Below are 19,126 nucleotides of genomic sequence, written 5' to 3' on the forward strand. Positions count from 1 at the left end.
CCAGCCTTCTTATTAAACGCCGCCTTTCAAACTTGCGGCCTGAATGATATTCAGCCGTAGCGTCTAATACAATATTTAAGGAACTGGCTGGCTGATACTTAGGCTATTCATATAATAGGGTGACTATTTTTTAATACAATAAAAGCTCGTCCCTTAAAAAGTATTTTTTATTAAAATTTTTAATTTAAGACTAAAAAAAGCTTGTACAAAAAAAAATCAAGACCTTACCTTACCATGCATTGTCTTTCAAAATAAGGGTGCATGCTAAATTTCAGCTCAATCGGTTGACGATAACTGCTTCAAAATTGAGTTGCAAGATTCCACCCGGACAAACATACATACATACATATATTGCAAGTTAAATAAAAGCTTGTAATAAAATGTTCTTTGTTAACGCAAGTTAAAATTCCATAGCATTTGGATCCAGAAATCACTTTGTTTTTAAAACAAACATTTAATATTTATTATTCCGTCACTTTTTTCACAACAGACTTACAACTACACAGCCTCTCTCGAAGATATTGGCATAAACGCAATCAAACTGTGAGAATCACCAACGATATCGTTCCTTGTCGACGCAAGTACATGACTAGGCTAGGGAAGTAGTTAAACGTTATCGATCCAAGTCATTTGTCTAGCTGTTTGATTGAATGATCATTGGTTGAACGACGCAGCTTAGTAAAAAGGCTAGGCTGTAAATTAAACGGCGGCTAATTAAAGCTAGTTGGCTGGGGCAGGTACATATTATCTACATTGACATTTTAATTGATTTTATGCCCTAAAAAACTTTGTAAGCTAATTTAGTTCATATTTCGGCGCTAGTTGACACTCGGATCGCTGCTGTACGATTTTGCTTCCGTTCATAAATTGGTTGCGTTTCAATGAGTATCATTGGTTTCGTGGAAGAAAATATTTGATACATTGGGTGTCCATAGTAATTCTAATGACAAATGGAATTCAAAAAAAATTAATCGGCTTCCTACTGGATAACGTTACTAAAAACTCCTCTCGCTTTTTTCACACGTTGAAAGATCTGAAAAATTATTTCAGCAGAAATAATTTCAATAAAAAAAGTAATAATAATGTATGCTATCTATTTCAGTTTTTCCTTTTTTTATTGCGTGATAAAACTTTCTAAAACATAATTAGGTGACAACATTTTTTTTTGTGTGTATATATTTCATAAAATATCGAATTCGATAATAAATTCAAATATTTGAATCATTTAGAATGGCTCATGGAATGGATAGTGTGGACTCTCAGTAGATCTGAAACAAGCGAAAAAGAAACAAATTATAATCCATCAATAACTATAGAAAAAATTAATTTATGAATTTACAGGTTTTTAAAGAATGGGATAAATGCAGCAGAGTCAATATTCGACCTAAATAAGATTTTTTGCATCGCAAATATCACGATTTGTCTCCATCAAATATTCTCTTTCGATATAAAACGTGTTTAGATCAGTATTTAGCAACTTGTAACAAAATTTTGAAATTGACAAGAACATCTCTCTTATAGAGGATACTCGAATTTATCACTGAGAGTGCTGCTAGAAAAAAAATTTTCTTTCTAGTGGTGCTAAGAAAAAAAATCTACTTAAAAATTAATAAAGAATGTTTACCTATCCATGGGACAAATTCTGCCATTACAATCGAAGGTATCAATTAAAGCAATGTCTTCATCGCTTAGTTTAAAGTTGAAAATGTCAAAGTTCTCAGCAATACGTGATTTTGTAACGGATTTTGGAATAGTAACATTACCACGTTGTACATTCCATCGTAATACAACTTGCGCCGTAGATTTGCCATATTTTGCAGCAATTGATTTCAATTTTGGATCATCTAACAATTTTGGATCATCTGGTTTAGCCCATGGTCGATCTGGTGAACCTAATGGACTGTATGCAGTGATTACAATATGTTTCGATTTACAGAAGTCAATTAAACGTTTTTGATTTAAATATGGGTGACATTCAACTTGATTTGTTACTGGTGGGATTGTTGCAACGTCTAATACTCGTTGAATTTGTTTGCTATTGAAATTTGATACACCGATTGACTTGGTTAATCCTTTTTTAACACATGCCTCTAAAGCTTTCCATGTGTCAACGTAATCAGTGTCACTGTGTTGGATATTGCCATCGGCATCCAAAGGAAAAAGATCACCTTCTTCCTGTAAAAAAACATTAAAAATCAATTAAACTAGTAAAAAAATTAAAATTTTACATTATACAGAATTTCAGGTTCTATAATATTTATTTTTTCCCATAGATTTTTAACACCCGACTCTAATTAAATCCTACCAGAGAAAAAATAGGAGATTGAAATATAAATATGAGGTCGATCACCACATTTTCGTGAGTGTAAAGTATCATCAGTTCCTTTCATGTCCGCGTTTCTGCTGTTTCGCTTTTTCTGTTACCTATGAGTTTAGAACTTGACAATTTATAATAGTGGCTTAGCTGGGGCTAATTAAGTGTTACTTCAATGAGAAGACAATAGCATCTAATTTTTGATTAACCATGTGTCAAGGCTAGCCATATGGGCAAAGATTGGCTATTCACCGTTGAAAATGTAATGAATGAGTCTTTTAAAACGTTATCAAACAAATTTCTATGCTAAAAACATTTTAGTTGAAATTCCAATCAAACAAAAAACAGTGTTTTGATAAGAAATAATTAATTTGTTGAATATTGATATATTTATTTTTTTCAAATTTAAGTGAAAATATTCCATAAAATTAAAATTCTATTCATTTCTAGAATTAAAGAATAGAAGTATTTGTTTATTTTATAGTATGATAGTACAGGGTGGGTCATTTTAATCTATAATGTCTAATAACTCGTTTTTTAGTTAACCAATCAAAAAATAACTTAAACAAAAGTTGCTGAGTTTAATGGAAGGCATCATGTTCTGACATCAGATTGGACTTAGTTCTTCGGGTGTCTATAATAGCCAATTTAGATACTAAACGGTAAGATATAGAATAACACTTTATATTAGAAAATTGATCTCCTCATAAAAAACTATTATTTTTCATCCATTTTTCATCATTTTTTCGAAAATCGTCAGCTTTCGTAGAAAAAGAAATACGCTTAAAGTTTAACGGTAATTGTAGGTCAAAGTCATGGACACAGGCGAATGTCTCCATTTCCCTAGATAACTTTTTGAATGACATAATTTTAAGTCGCATTTCCTCCGAAAGCTGACGATTTTCGAAAAAATGGATGAAAAATATTTTTTTATGAAGTTCAACTTTCTAATTTAAAGTGTTATTCTATCTCTTACCGTTTAGGATCTAAATTGTCTAATAAAGAATCCTGAAAAACTAGGTCCATTATGATGTCAGAACATGATGTTCCTCATCAAACTCGGCAACTTAACTCGAGCTATTAGCCATTATACATTAAAATGACCCACCTTGTATATTTTATTATCAGTTATTAAGAGGGTATGAATAAGTGTTACTATTCATTTTATGAATAACTTCAACTATATTTTTAATGACAATGTTAATATTTATTGAAAAACAAAATTATAATAATTTTGAAAAGATAAGATGCAATTTTATATAATGAATTATTAAAAAAATGTTGATAACATAATCTATTCAAATTTTATTATAAATTGATTATCTTAAGAAAATAATTTAACTAATTTAATCTAGCTAATAATAAAATGTATTTATTAGCATTATCAGTAAAAAATTAAAACTAAATTAAGCTGATTTATAATATTTTGCATCTGATTTTTGAGAATATTTGGATATGGAGTGATGGAAAATATTGGATTTTAACGCTAAGATGTCAGCGCCACGAGTTTCAAAATATAAATCATTCTCGTAACAATCAGCTGATTATTTCAATGATGAAAGAGACAGAAGATATATGCTTTATTATACATTTTAAAGTGCTGTGCTATATTTGGCGTCCTGACAATAGTTATTTTTTTCTATCACTAGATAGAGTCTTTCTTAGCATTAAAATCCAATAAGCGATTTTCTAATGAATAACTAACGCACGAAGGACTTAATTTCTGTCGACTTGGTGATATTAAAAATGCTGTAAATGAAGGGCATCTCCTTACAATCTGTGTTAGGGCTCATGAAATGTCCGTCAAAACTTTTCGTCAAGAAAATTTGTCGTATCAATGTTAATACTTATTTATAATGTGTATAAAATCACGTTGACTGAGCCAAAGCGTGTTTCTTTGGCTTTGGTCCAACATCAGATCTCCGAGATCAAATATTGATCCTGTGATATGAAGAAACTCCGTGTAATTAATAAAATATGATTTATTCAACGAAAAATTCTTTATGTATATTGATTTTATCACCCATCAAAATTAAACATTCGTAATGCGAAGACAATAATAAATTACACTCATTAAATAATAATTACATAATTCGTAGAAAAACGGTTAAAATATCGGAAATAGAAAAAAAAGTTGACGAATAACAAATAGTCTTTTTATACCATGCATATATGTAATATGCAAGGTATACTAAGTTTAGTCCCAAGTTTGTAACGCTTAAAAATATTGATACTACAAACAAAATTTTGGTATAGGTGTTCAAATAATCACCTAATTAGTCCATTTTCGGTTGTCTGTCCGTCTGTCCGTCTCTCTGTCAACACAATAACTCAAAAACGAAAAGAGATATCAAGATGAAATTTTACAGCGTACTCAGGACGTAAAAAGCGAGGTCGAGTTCGAAAATGAGCATCATGGGTCAATTGGGTCTTGGGTCCGTAGGACCCAAAAAAAATGTTCCTTATAAAAAACAAAACACATTTTTTCGTAAACATCAGTGTTTACCCGTGAGGGCGCAAATTAGGCGTAAATTGTATAGTATGGGAATATCAGTTATACTAGTTATGTGTGACATGTATGTATGTTTAATGTGGTAGAGTAATCAACACTGTCTATGTATGGTATTTCAATAATTAACTCAGTCAATTGTTTATTTTCACTTGTTTATGTTATTATTGAACTAGTGACCTTCAATTTGTTTGAATAAAAAAATCAATGAAATGAGTAAACAGTTTGATATAAAAAAACTCATCAAGTTGTAAAAAAATCAATTTCAACAAATCTAGCCCAGGAAATTATGGTTTTTCTTCTTATAAATCCAAGTGAAGTTTTTTCATCGGAATTATCTTTATTTGAATGCAAGCAATGGCCCGTAAAAAGTCCATTGTAAATTCAGGTGCGTAAAAATAATTATTCAAGATCAAAGGTCGCGATAATAGGTTTTCTTTAAAATATTTCGTAAACTATTAAGTTTATGGCAGTTTTAACTATTATAAAATTTGCTCGTGAGTTAATTAGAGTAGTATTTTATAAAATAAAATATTTATAGTAAGCAATGTCAAATAATTCGTGCTTTATTTGTAATGAAACTTTATCGAGTGGCAAAATCGTGATAGTTAATCGTGACTTACAAAAAATTAAAAATGCAAGTATAGACAGGAATGATAGGCACATCAATTTATTACAAAATGTAAATCCCGTGCCTGTTCATGTCGAATGGCGTAAAAATTATACAAAGAAATTTAATATATTGATTATCATACAAGAAACGTCATGTAAACGATTCTACCGCAACGTCTCAAGCCTCTCCGTGAAAGCGTGAATTTTTTGTGGACATGTTTTTGCAATGGACTTTGCATAGGCGATTTCTTGTTTCTAAATAAAGATAATACCGGTAAAAAAAACTTCACTTGAATTTTTTTAAGCAGATCGACAGTTATTATGTCTTCTTTCTCTGGGCTATAAATAATAAATGATATATTATTTATTAGACATATTACACTACTTTAATATTATTACCCCCACCCCTTCCCCTTTCTTTAGCAATTTTTTCTGAAAGAATAGTTATTTTTCAAAGAACTCATGGATTAAACCAATACCTATTTAATGTATATTACCATTAAGGCAATTATCTGACCTTCGTCGATATTACGTTGGGTTAGCAAGATCAGAAAATCAATCGATTAATAAAAGATAAGGCAGATTTAACAAAATAATTTTAATTTAAAAGTCAAAATGTATACCTTGTAAGCAATTGGCCAATGGATTAAATATAAATCCAAATAATCCAATTTTAAATTGCTGAGTGTTGTTTTTAATGCATTCTCAACTAAATCTGGGCGAAGGAATGTAATCCATAGTTTACTGGTAATGAAGATATCTTCTCGTTTAATAACACCTTCTTTGAATTTCGCTTCCAATGCTTCACCAACTTCTTTTTCGTTGCCATAGACATGAGCACAATCAATATGACGGTAGCCGATATCAATAGCGTCTTTAACTGCTTGAGTTACTTCACCAGGTTTTGACTATAAATTAAAAATACTACTCGTTAAAAATGTAAGAAAATTATTTTTAGCAATGAGCTAGTTGTGCCCAAGTCTCTTAACGCTAAAACCCTTAAAAGAGCCATTTCCGGTGCAAATGTTTTATAAGATCCGCTAATTATCGTTTTATTTTTGAGAATTTCAAAATTAATATTATTTAAATTGAAAATATAAAGTTGTAGAAAACAAATTTACAGCATAACTTTAACTGGTATATTATATAGGGAGCTCTCGTCAGTTATGGAATACCCTGTAGGATCCGAATATTTTGAAGGGTTAGTTTTTATCGAAAACCTAATTACAGTGAATTAATTATCATTTTATTTTTGAGAATTTCAAAATTAATATTATTTAAATTGAAAATATAAAGTTGTAGAAAACAAATTTACAGCATATCTTTAACTGGTATATTATATAGGGAGCTCTCGTCAGTTATGGAATACCCTGTAGGATCCGAATATTTTGAAGGGTTAGTTTTTATCGAAAACCTAATTGCAGTGAATGAATTATCATGTTTCATGGATTCAATTATTTAAAATCACTTCGTAACATTTATATAAGTGCATATTATTTTTTAATGGATATAATTATTAATAAATTTAATTAACACTTAACAGATGTATTAATAGATACAGTTTGCATTTGATGTTACTCTAAAGATATATATATATATATACATATATATTCTAATTATTAACCTTTACTTAACTTTATGACAATAATAATTTAAAGTTAAGATATAAACTGGAAAACTGGAAAATTCCGTTTCAAATATCTCAAAAATTTCTAAAATTATACATAACAATACGACTAATAAAAAACAATTTAACCTTGAATTGAATAATAACTAAAGTTCAAATCTAATAAATACTTACTTTCCATGTTCCTAATCCAAAGATTGGAATAGATAAACCATTATTTAATTTTACACTTGGTACAGCCATTTTGTAATTATACACTGAAAATTTTGAAAGAAAAAACGCCGGGTATTTGAAAAACTGTCAAGTGAATACACAAACAACCTTTGAATAACAAGGCTTGAATGTGAATAATTCCATAAACAACTTTGTAATTCGTTTTATATTTATCGCTGTGAGGAAATGTAGTGGGGCAATTTTATTAAATGTTCGAATCGTTTGATATCTTTTTGATTAACTAAATTCTATACAAAAGCTACGTTGTTTATTGAAAATATTATTTTATTTCAATAAAATTGGAAAGGCAATGCGCATTTAACTTACATTACTTGTTCTCATCGGATATTTATAAAAAATTGCATGTACTTTCTTTTTCTGCCAAGTAAAGAAAAAGCTATGTGTTTAACTTGTTATTAAAAGACATTGTAAGATTCATTATTATGGAAAGTAGCTGATTATTGCACCTAGCTAAGATAATAGTTCTTGATGAATTAATAAAAAATCTCTGAGCCGCTGAAAGTGCTAAAATTAGAGTTTTTGAAACAAGTCAAAGGAGTAAAAATTCAAACATCGGTACACACGCATAATATTTTTATTTTGTCTCATCACAGGCGTGCATTTAAAATATTTCATTGTGAAATAACGTCCCTAAAAATTCAAGCAATAAACTTGATTATATTTTTTCTTTAAATCAATTGAATATTAGACCTTTTTCACATTTTTTTCTTTTTTTTAAATGAAAGTAAATGTCTTGATAAATGGGCTAATTTTTTCCCCGATTTTTTTGAAGTCGTATGAATGAAAACAGAATGAAAATCATTAAAATTCAAATTGTCGAAAACGATCCGGAAACACACGATGTTACACGAAGGTTGGTTTGACGTCATTTAAAGTTGATAATAGTAATATATTAATACAATTGTTGACACTGTTTTATTGTCATTGCTTGTCGGATTGACATCACAGATCACGTGTGCGGTGGAGCCAAAAAAAAAATCTTTTTAAAATATTTCAAATATTGTGACTTTTTAACAATTTTTTCATAGTGTTTTTATTGTTAAAAATGCGTAATTTTTGAGTTACAGGCTCTACTCGACCTATATTTTCATTAAAAAAATTATCAAAAAGCATTTCTGTTTTTCATGAAAAAGGTCTATGAAATATTATAGATATAAATAAATAATTAAAAGCACGCCTATGATGGAGATGATACAAAATAAAAATAAAAATATACGCATAGAGTCATCTATCGGTGAATATAAAAAACCAATGTATTTTTTTGGTTGTAACATGAGGAGAAGTTCAAAATACCAAATGGTGAGTTCGTATATTTGTATAGAACTGTTGTTCTTTATGTATCTGTATTCTTTGATTTAGATATTTTACCGGTTCAAATACCAACTTTACCCTACTTTACCTTATCTCATTCAGTGTTTTTCAACAGGGTAAGTAGAGGGCAACACTAAATTGATTCAAAATCCAACAATACACTATTGCAATGTTTGTAAATTTGTTTTACGTCTTCGATTGTCCAGAAAATTATTCGAATTAGTTATATATATTTTTGGAGTTTTCTGTGACTATTGTATGTCTAGGGAAAGAGCAGCTACCCTATCTTGGCTCTCCTGCGTATCACAGGCGTATCCGGCTTTTTGCCTGACAAGGAATCATCCCTTTCCATGCTTCACTCATGACTAACTTACCTTTTTTCAACTTTCCGGCGTGCAGATGCGCATCCAGCTTTTTATCTGAACTGATAAGGTAGCTTCCCCCTCCATGGTATACTCATGATTAACAGTTCCTTTTTTTCTTACTCTCCCATCAGCGTCCCAATACTTCATTTCCATCCTTTTTTCTCGAGTCCGCATATATAAATTAATACATATTTCTCGCATTATGTTAAATAGTAGAAAATCATCTTAGATTGAGAGAGATTATTTAATGTTATTATGCAAAATAGATTGACCCTTGTGCGCATAAATTAAGTACATATATACTACATCTAGGATATTAAATCAATTGAAAGTTATTTCTATTTAACATTCATTTCAAAGGTCCCTAATTTAATATTAGGTATTGGTATTCCTACAATTTATATAGTGGGATTAAAAAAAAGTATAAAATATTATCGACGATCATTACTTTTCAATTAACCCCCAACTTAAAAGAAGGGTGTTATAATTAAACGTGTGTCTGTGTCTCTGTGTATCTATGTGTAATTTGATCGAGAGTGTTCTTAACTATATCTCATGTGCAAGTTTAGAGTTCCACACCCGATAAAAACTAGAAAAGAAGTGATAATATTCTTACGAATGAGCACAAGCTTTAAAACATAGCCGAGAATAATGTCGAATCAGATTACTGTTGGGGAGGGAGTGTTGCTCCCTTTACTCTCCTAAATTGACCCGTCCCTACATTTCTTTTTAATATTTTTCAATTGTTCTATTGAATAGCTACTTGAGTATTAACGACGAACAATGCATACACTGATGAGAAAAGTTATTGGAATACTCTTAGAATAAAATGAAAAGAAAGTAGTCATCAAACAGTCAAGAAGATATTTTCGGAATTTAATGAAACTTGGTATACAGAGTAATATTGATCCACTGAATACGAAAATCGTGTCATTTAACGATTTTGATGAGTAGTTTGATGAAATATTACCCAAAATCCGGTTCGAAATGCTATTTTGATTCGGTTCTGGAGATATCTCGAAAAAGACTCATCTAATCATCAAATAAGATATAGACAAAAAAATTTGATTGAGTTGCGACTGAAAAGCGTCTAAGTATCGGCTGAAGAAATTGCACAAACAAATTTGAAAAAAAAAATGAATTTGAAAAGTTACTCAAGTAAAAAAGAAATGTATTCATTTTCCCAAACTGTTCATATTCTAAGTCGATTACTGTACATTTTAATTGTGTATTTAAATATTTTATTTAAATAAATATTTAAAATAAACAATTCTTTTAATAATATTCATTTTATTAAAATGAAAATTCAAGGATCTATTTTATAAAAATACCTAATCCCATAATCGATTTAGACAAATAACTATTATTTTAGCTATATTTTGCTTATAACATAAGCTGATTACAATTATTGAAAATTATAGCCTGTCATTTCTTTTTGCTGAATAGGAAATGGTATATACAGAGTTTTCAAAAAGTAACTCCCCTTCATGAGTCAAAAAAATAAATTGGATAATAATAATTTTTATTGAAAACACTGTTTTGAAAACCGATTAGATTCCACAATATTTTAATAATAAGACAATTATAGATAATAATTTGCATTTAATTTCTACCGAATTTTTTTGATTTTCGAGAAAATGAATTTTAACAAAAAATGAAAACTTGTTAAGCTTATCAGTTTTGGACATACGTTAATTTTAAAATTACTTTGAAGCTCAAGGTTAATATTAAAAGCTACAATCATTTTCCACCCTTCAAACTAAACAACTCTTTCCTTAGTTAAAGACAATAGGGCTTTTCATTTTCAAATCACGATTCACATTTGTTTCGTACTAAATGATTTATAACCAATGTGATAAAATGAATATCAAATATCTTCTATCTTAGTCCTACTTATTGCTGTCAGTACGAAAAAATAAACTCTGCACTTGCGTTTATGACATGATGAAAAGGCCTATTGAAAAATATTACACACAGCTAATCCAAATCCCTTCGATTCATGTTAAACTTTTCTCTTGGTTATTTTTTCTAAATTCCTGGATTTCAGAGATCAGAGGAGGTTTTGATACTTTTTGAAAACTTTGCATAATAATTTTTCTCTATTGATTAGGCTTTTATAAATATTATTTTTACAAAATTGAATTTTTATGAAAATTAATGTTATTAAAAGATTTTTGTTTGTTTTAAATATTCAAAGAAAATAATTAAATAGTATAATTGGAATATATAGAATCAGAAACATAATATAAAAAAATGGAAAATTTGGGTAGATAAATGCGTTTTTAAACAATGCCATTAACACACTGAAAAAATTGGAATTATATAATCAACAAATGGCGTTTTCGATTCATTATTCATATCTATTAAAACTGATTCAAAAGTATGAGATTTTCAATGAAATTTTTTATTTCTGATTTAAAATTTTGAAATTTCCTATGCACATGAAATGGCATTTTTTTACTAGGCTTACAAATTAAAATATTTTATTCCTAGTAGCACAATATTGCAATTATCATCATTAGATTAAAATTATCATTGAGACGGTAATTAGTTATACAAACAGCTTATGATTGTTTTATAGAATTTTAATGCCATAATCAGAAACTAAGTAATAAATAGCCATATTAAAAACCCCTTCGAAAATGACTCCAGAATCCTTGAGAACCTTTCCGGAACGTCACTAGAATTCATTATATTAGTTAAGAAAAAAAGTAGGTTCTCAAATAAAAACAAATTTATTTATGTCCAATTATACCTAGTTTTGACGAATTGTCATATTATATGCAAATACACCATATGACATGCATCTTAATTGCAGTGTTTCATAGCGTCCAAAAAGGGGTAGTGGGTGGAATTATAAAAAAATCGATTCTACGGGACGCAGAATTGGTTTGTTTTCACCTAAGAGTTAACACTAGACGATTTTCAATTGCGTTTGATGTATCTGTTTGGTGGAGAGTATCGTTTGTTCAAAAATGAAAATTAGAATGATGTGTGTGAAAATATTAATGAATGCCATGCGGGTTTTTCGGATAAAAATTGCATCCGAAAGTGATTGAGGGACTATGTAGTAGATCAAAGAAAACGTTGCATATTAATTGGGGTCCCTTTTCGAGGAGAGAAGATTAAAATAGTGTATTCCGATAATTTGGGTAATATGTAGTAGATAAAGGAATACGTTATGCGCTAGTAGAGACAGGACCAGGTTTGGGTGCCCCCGGAAACACCAACATATATTTAAATAAACTAAAAATAGTTACGATACCGGTAAATTGAGTAAAGTTCACAAAGTCTACACCTGCCACCGCTTCTGATCAAAAGATTTTTTCAACTGTATTGTGCAACGATAATAATTACTTCCAGAAGTACGTAGATAACGAAATCCATTCTCTCAACAACCACTCTATAAAAAAGTAGATACTTCACCAATATAAATCTATTTGTTATTTAATAATTAATTGATAAAATTAAAGTATCATACACATGAATTCTAATTATAATGACTATAGCATTATAAGTACCTATATTTACCCACCCGCTGTAACCAGTCGGCTTAGCTTCGGTTTGACAGTATAATATTTTGCAGGATATATGATAAATAAATTATTATAAATAATTTCACTATTTATTTAGATGATTTCGTGATATACAATTTATATCACTCGAAACACTTGGATAACATTGTTGTTTAAATATCAACATGAATTTGTTTGCTTTAATTAATTTTTGTGTTATTTTAAGTAATAATTAATTTAATATTCGTCATTTGAATTCATTTTGTGTGTGAAATGTAAGTGTTTACATAAAATTAATTTGCATACTGGAATTTTACGTTTTTAAAATAGTAATTATTTTTTTTCTGAAAATCATTTATATTAGAAGTTAAAAATAATCGAAAGTCCGTGGTTCAAATATAAATCTAAGTATAAATCTAAATTCGGAATAGCCAACTCGAGAAAATATGATTACTTAAGTCCAGTTTTGCGTCAGTCACGAAATTTTTGAGTAAGTTTATTACATACTTGAAAGTATTGAAAAGAAATAAACTATAGTTTAAAAAACTAGAAAAACTCGCATTATTGCACTAAAAAGTGCGCGGAGTGCTCTCTATTCAAATTTGCCTGTGTTATCAAAAAAAAAATCGAATTTGTTAACTTTATGGCGTCATCAGAATCCAAAAAATTTAATTTTGCTCTATCACATCCAAATTTTATCCAATTTTGATAAACCAAGTATGTAATCCTACTTAATTTGGGTCGTACTTTTCAAATTTTTGATCAAAATTAACTTAGCTCTAATAGATTTCAAGAATGTGGAGCCCTGTTCTCGGAATTAAGCACAAAAGTGATAGCTACCGAAAAAGTGTCATCACAACTGAAAAGAATGCCCCAAAATTAGTGGGTTTCAAAAAAAATTCCAATAAGATCGGATCAAATTTGCCTGTGTTATCAAAAATTAAAATTTTTTAACTTTATGACGTCATCAGAATCCAAAAAATTTAATTTTTCTCTATCACATCCAAATTTTATCTAATTTTGATAAACCAAGTACGTAATCCTACTTAATTTGGGTCGTACTTTTCAAAATTTCAATCAAAATTAACTTAGCTCTAATAGATTTCAAGAATGTGGAGTCCTGGTCTCGGAATTAAGCACAGAAGTGAGATCGCCTTTTACATGATTCTTTACTAAATTTTTGTTTAACGTATAAAATATATTTTTTTGTTTTGCGCCTCAATTTCTGTTGCGACCGATGGCAGGTGTCTCTTTGCCATACCCTAGTTACGAACTTGTTACAAGATCACAGTGTTTAGTTAAAATTGTTAAAATTTCAAAATCCAACTAATTTCTTTTTATCTGCGAAATTTTTCAATAATTATTAAAATTTCGATTGCAACATTATAATTTATTGTACATGATTTATATTTTTCATTAGACATTAAAGATTACTTATAGTTTTTCTCATAATATTATTAACATTCAGGTACGAAATTATTATTTTCATCCCGAAAATTTAAATAATTATCGCGTGAAAAATTAAAAAAAAAAAAATTATACAATCTATTTGAAATTCCAGCACATGATGGAGCTCTAGAAAAAGTGATTTTAGAGAGCACGAGGGAATACAAAACTTGTATTTTCTCGGTTGAAGTATAAAAAATAAAGTTTAATAATTAAATTAATCAGACATTTATTGACCCGACTTCTAAAGATTATATTCACCACGACTTTTTATTTAATAAATTTAAATGAAAATACCTCAAAGCGATTTAATTTTTTTTAAGTACCCAATCAAGTGTACCTATACTTAAATGTTACCTAAAGAGTGAATCCACAACTTGCAAAAAATAAATCACAAGGTTAAATTTGTTATATGGCTATTAGATTTCATTTGTTTTTATCAATAATATTAGTGTAATGAATCCCAGATGAGAGTCAAGTGACCACAGATGTTTAATATTGCAAATGTAATTATGATTATTCTTTAATTTCTTCCAATTACACAATAAAATCATCCACTCTTTTTCCAAATGAATTTTTAAATCAAATACAATTTTATATTTGCAAAAATAAATTAAAATATTTGTAAATAAATACATTAAACCAGCTCGACTCGTGAGGAATTCCATAGTACGACACAAAAAACTTTATTTATATTTATAGGCAATATTATTACAGATATGATATACAAATTACATAATAAACATTTTTAGACCGTAAGTCTATTTTTCGTTAGTAGCCAAATCTAAGCTTGAAAATGAGGGGTAAATCATGGAATTTGATAAAGGAATAAGGAAGATAGTGCATAGATAGGAAAAAGAGGCTATAAGAGAAATAATATACAGTACGTAAAAAATGCTGTTATATATGCATAAGAAGTGAGAGAAAGATCAATGTGTAAAACAATGAAATAGAGACAGCAATTTCCCGTTGGGAGCTGGGAAGTTGACAACTCTAACAGTGACTTCCTTGGAACTAACTCAACTTCATTTTCAAACCCCTCGATCAATTTGAAGAAACCTAAAATGCACTTCAGTGCCTTCACGTCATGCACTAGAAAGGCTCAAATTAAAAAAAAATAATATTACGCGTCCATGGGACCCACAAAAATAGCGCAATTTTTTTTAAAATGAAAATTATTATCTTCATGAACTTTTGAACTTATAATGACAAATGAATTTCATAAATTTCTAAACAGATTTTACAAAAATATGGACGTTTTATTACAGTAGTTTGTTAAGTCATTTTTTTTAATCATATTAAAAATTATAATTATATTTAATTAGATTAAATATTGTTATTATTATGAAATAAACAAAAAAAAACTAAAAATTTTAATTTTTTAAATAAATCTTCTTTGATTTTAGTGTCATTGAATGTCATTTTTTTTACAAACAGGAGTGGATTTAATTAATAAAAAAATATTCTAATAATTTAAGCAAACAAACTGGAATTACAAATAGAAACTTTTTATTAAATACCAGTTAAAACTATGTAGCATATTAACACTCTAGAAATAAAGATAAAAGCTCTTCCCGGAGTTAATTTCGTCCGGAAAGACCGTAGTTGCGTCTAGGGGAACAAGAAAAAGATTATACTCTACTACGACCAAAATTTTGGAAGCCTTAGCGTATGTGATATACCCCAAGTCTCGGCCATTAAGTATATCACATACACCAGAAAATCCAACTTTCTGGTACTAAAAGTTAAGGCACGTATGACATTAAGGCACGAAGACAATAAGTTCGTTCGCTTTTAATAAATTTCTTAAAAAGGGCTCACTTGTTTCGTCTTCTCGCATTTCATAAATCTTCAAGTCTAAAGAAAGTTTCTTGAAGGGGGTGAAAATCGGGAAAAGCTAAATCAATTATTGGGTTTTTTCATTTTTTACTCAAAAATGGCTTAAAATTTTTCCCACTCGAAGTGTCTGTTCGAGATCTAGACTTTTATTTTAAGGTATTCTAAATTTTCAGTTTTGCTTTTTTTATAATTGGAATTACACTCGGTCAGCTAAATAAGATCAAGATTTTATCAAGTAGATCAAGATTTTATAATTACTTAGATCATGTTTATTGTGTAGATCAAATTAGGTCAGGTGTTCACACTGCTCACATTCGCGGATATTATGATTTACCTAATTCATCGGCTAACTCTTAGATAATATCTTTTTCCGAAGCTCATCGCCTATTAAACTATGGATATAAATAATAAATGTTTAAAGTGGATTCAACCACAGGGAGCAACTGTTCTCAATGACTCGTCACACCGTATAAGTTTTGCTTATATAATGTCCGAAAAGTCATTAAGAAATAATTTGATTGTAGCTTGTGAGCTGACTGTAGTCAATATGCAAAAATTTTAAAAATAGTTAGGTACTGTAGAATGTTTATGTCAGTAAAAATATGTCAATTTACATTATCTCAAATAAAGTTTAATGAATTTTAATAAATTATTTTTAAAAATAGTATTCAAACCTCCTAACTATGCCTCTAAAATATTTATGAAGATTCATCATACGTTCCACTACGAACACATGCTTTATTAAAATTACAATAATAATATTTGTTCTATTTTAGTTCACGTAATAACAATGCCATTTGTAAGGCCTGACACAGTACCCTTTCCATCTATATGGCATCGATTTGAGCGTGTAAAAGATGGTCGAACACGAAAATTTTTCGTACAAGATGCAACAGAAGACATGTTTCCATTTCTTTTGGATCATATGGTTGAAGCATTCTGTCGAAATGAACCTATGTGTAAAAGTTTGGGTAATCTATTTTTCATTATTTTCATTCAGTTTAACATTTTCACTATCGAGCAAGAGTTTCAAGTTGATAAATATATCTTGATAATTGATCAATGTTTTTCTCTAGATATCAATAGTGAACCTGAATCTATAGAGGGAATGGAAATATTATGGCGTCACATTTTAGAAGGTAAAATGGTGATTGTTTGTTTTGAAGAAGATCCTGAGATTCCAGGAAAACCTCTACGATTTGTTGGATGCAATATGACGTACATAGCGGAGAAAGATGATCCAACTATGGACGAGGTAAAAATTTAACTCGGATGCCTTTTTCATAAAGTTTTCACAAAGAGAATGTTGTAAAGCTTTAATACGTCAGCACTCGCGTCAACCGTTCGATAATCTTTAATCGCGTGATGAGAGATTTGCTTTGTAAACTGAGTCTACTTGAAAGTATCTATTAGAACATATCGAGCGATTTCTCAAAGAAACAATGTCTTCAATGAAAAAAACGATAACAATAAAAAAGTTTCATCAAAATTTGTCGACTGATTTTTAGTTAAACTCTTTCAGACATGCATTAAAAAGAATTTTAATGTAATTATAGTACTATAGAAATTTTTCAATTAAAAAAAATTGAATCTATTTGTTTGATTAATCATAAAAATGTTTTTCAATAATAAAAATTTATATAAATAAACAATGATTATAATTGATTATTATCAATTAATCTATAAATAATAATAAGAAAAAATATGTTACATGAATGATTGACGCAACTATGTAAAGTTTAAAATTCTATGGCGTCATTTAAGTAAAAAATAATTTTTTTTGTCAAAAACTTTCACAATGATTCATCTTTCATTTACATTATTATGTGATGACTCATTGCGAAAAAATGCGTACCTAAGACTGATTCAACTGTAGCGTATAGAAAAATCGCGCAAAAGTTTTTAAATAAAAATAAAAAAGCTTCTCCACTTCTAAATTAAAAAATGCTTTTTACTGTGAAAATAATTTATTAAATGATTTGATTTGTAGTTGATAATTGGCGAAAAATGGAAAACCATATACGATGCCGTAGATTTTTGCGGGCGAGAGGGTAGTAAAATTTTAAAACCAGACAGATATATGGGTGCTATGGGTTTATCAGTTCTCCAACGATTTCAAGGCATGTCAATTGGAAAAGAAATATTGGATGCTCGGTAAATTATTTAAATTATATTCTTATTATTTTCAAAATTATTAACTTCCATTCTGTTTTCTTTTAGGATACCACTTTGTAAAGCTTTCAATATACCATGGACTGTTACATGTTTTACAAATATAGCATCACAAAAATTAGCTTTAAAATGTAAATTTCAGAATTTATTTGAAATATCATATGATGACTTAGAAAAAGTTGATCCTAGATTTAAGTTTGATATAAAGTCAACTAAAACAATTCGGCAGATGTATCGACAAGTTGAATAATATATTAAATAAAATTATTTTTAGTTTAACAAATTATGAAAATTTTTATTTTCCTCTAAAGAACGTAACTTTATCTATGCAAGATCAATGGTCCACCCATGGTTACCATCTCGCATGTATTACTTGGTTACGCTATCAACCAATTACGCTCAGAAAGTAGATTTCAAGACGTCACTCAAGTTGTTATTATTTCTTCTCCACATTTCATATAAACTCCACCGCAAAAACAAATCAGACACTAAATTAGTAACTAATTCAAGAATTCCGATGCAAAAATCACTTTCTTAATTCTACATATTCGATAATGTCAGTTCTCGAAAATATATTATTGATTCTGGATCTATGATTTCTGTAGTTCCGCGCGACTTTGAAATTCACTTTCTGAGCGTAATAGACCTTTTTATCGATTTGCTTGTGTTTCGGACAGTTGTCAAAAAATTACTCAACCTAAGAAAGTTAAATATATTTTATCTTTTTCAATCAGCGCTTTTTGACAAGGATAGAAGATATAAGATATATCTTTACTTGATTGAAAACAGTCCGAAACAAAAAAAAATCATTTTGTAAATGAAAAGCTCTATTGGTTGATAGCGTAACCAAAGTAATATATATGAAATGGTAACCATTGACCTCATTGATCTTGCATACGATCAATAAGAAATAAGAATCATCAGGTCGTTACAAAGTTTTCCTATGATCGTTAATTAAAACCGGTTTAGCCATTAATTAGTAGTTACCGATCTATAAATAGAAGTAAAACTTTCAATCGTATTATCAATTTGTTGTAAAATTGTTGTTATGTGCCAGCTACAATGCAGTTATCATTAACATATAATTATTTATTTACTTATTCATTTCGGCTACAATGTAGTCCTCATTAATATGCATTATATTCTACTGGGAGATATCCATTAATGTATTGTACGCTATAA

General features: G+C 28.9%; 2 protein-coding genes across 3 annotated transcripts; one reads left to right on the top strand and one right to left on the bottom strand.

Moving 5' to 3' along the window:
- Positions 1 to 1,096: 1,096 nt before the first annotated feature.
- On the bottom strand, positions 1,097 to 7,418 carry LOC123297292 (aldo-keto reductase family 1 member B1-like). Its single transcript, XM_044878897.1, has 4 exons — positions 7,237 to 7,418; positions 6,059 to 6,343; positions 1,625 to 2,175; positions 1,097 to 1,268 (listed from the first exon to the last, which is right to left on the bottom strand). The coding sequence occupies exons 1-4, from the start codon at positions 7,303 to 7,305 to the stop codon at positions 1,226 to 1,228; spliced, it is 948 nt and encodes a 315-aa protein (XP_044734832.1). The 5' UTR covers positions 7,306 to 7,418; the 3' UTR covers positions 1,097 to 1,225.
- On the top strand, positions 6,364 to 18,227 carry LOC123297293. Of its 2 annotated transcripts, none has more exons than XM_044878899.1 (5): positions 6,364 to 6,374; positions 16,549 to 16,743; positions 16,849 to 17,027; positions 17,763 to 17,926; positions 17,993 to 18,227. In XM_044878899.1, the coding sequence occupies exons 2-5, from the start codon at positions 16,563 to 16,565 to the stop codon at positions 18,192 to 18,194; spliced, it is 726 nt and encodes a 241-aa protein (XP_044734834.1). In that variant the 5' UTR covers positions 6,364 to 6,374; positions 16,549 to 16,562; the 3' UTR covers positions 18,195 to 18,227. The 2 variants fall into 2 exon arrangements, with proteins under 2 accessions (XP_044734834.1, XP_044734833.1); XM_044878898.1 differs by lacking the exon at positions 6,364 to 6,374 and adding an exon at positions 12,581 to 12,762.
- Positions 18,228 to 19,126: the final 899 nt, after the last annotated feature.

Source organism: Chrysoperla carnea, chromosome 4 (assembly GCF_905475395.1).
Source record: "Chrysoperla carnea chromosome 4, inChrCarn1.1, whole genome shotgun sequence".
NCBI lineage: Eukaryota > Metazoa > Arthropoda > Insecta > Neuroptera > Chrysopidae > Chrysoperla > Chrysoperla carnea.

Excerpts from the sequence above, each read along its gene's own strand:
- LOC123297292 (XM_044878897.1), bottom strand. The coding sequence starts at position 7,305 with ATGGCTGTACCAAGTGTAAAATTAAATAATGGTTTATCTATTCCAATC. Across the intron at positions 6,344-7,236 it reads TTGGATTAGGAACATGGAAA|TCAAAACCTGGTGAAGTAAC; the intron begins GTAAGTATTTAT and ends TTTAATTTATAG. Across the intron at positions 1,269-1,624 it reads AGAATTTGTCCCATGGATAG|ATCTACTGAGAGTCCACACT; the intron begins GTAAACATTCTT and ends CGCTTGTTTCAG.
- LOC123297293 (XM_044878899.1), top strand. The coding sequence starts at position 16,563 with ATGCCATTTGTAAGGCCTGACACAGTACCCTTTCCATCTATATGGCAT. Across the intron at positions 16,744-16,848 it reads ACCTATGTGTAAAAGTTTGG|ATATCAATAGTGAACCTGAA; the intron begins GTAATCTATTTT and ends GTTTTTCTCTAG. Across the intron at positions 17,927-17,992 it reads AAAGAAATATTGGATGCTCG|GATACCACTTTGTAAAGCTT; the intron begins GTAAATTATTTA and ends GTTTTCTTTTAG.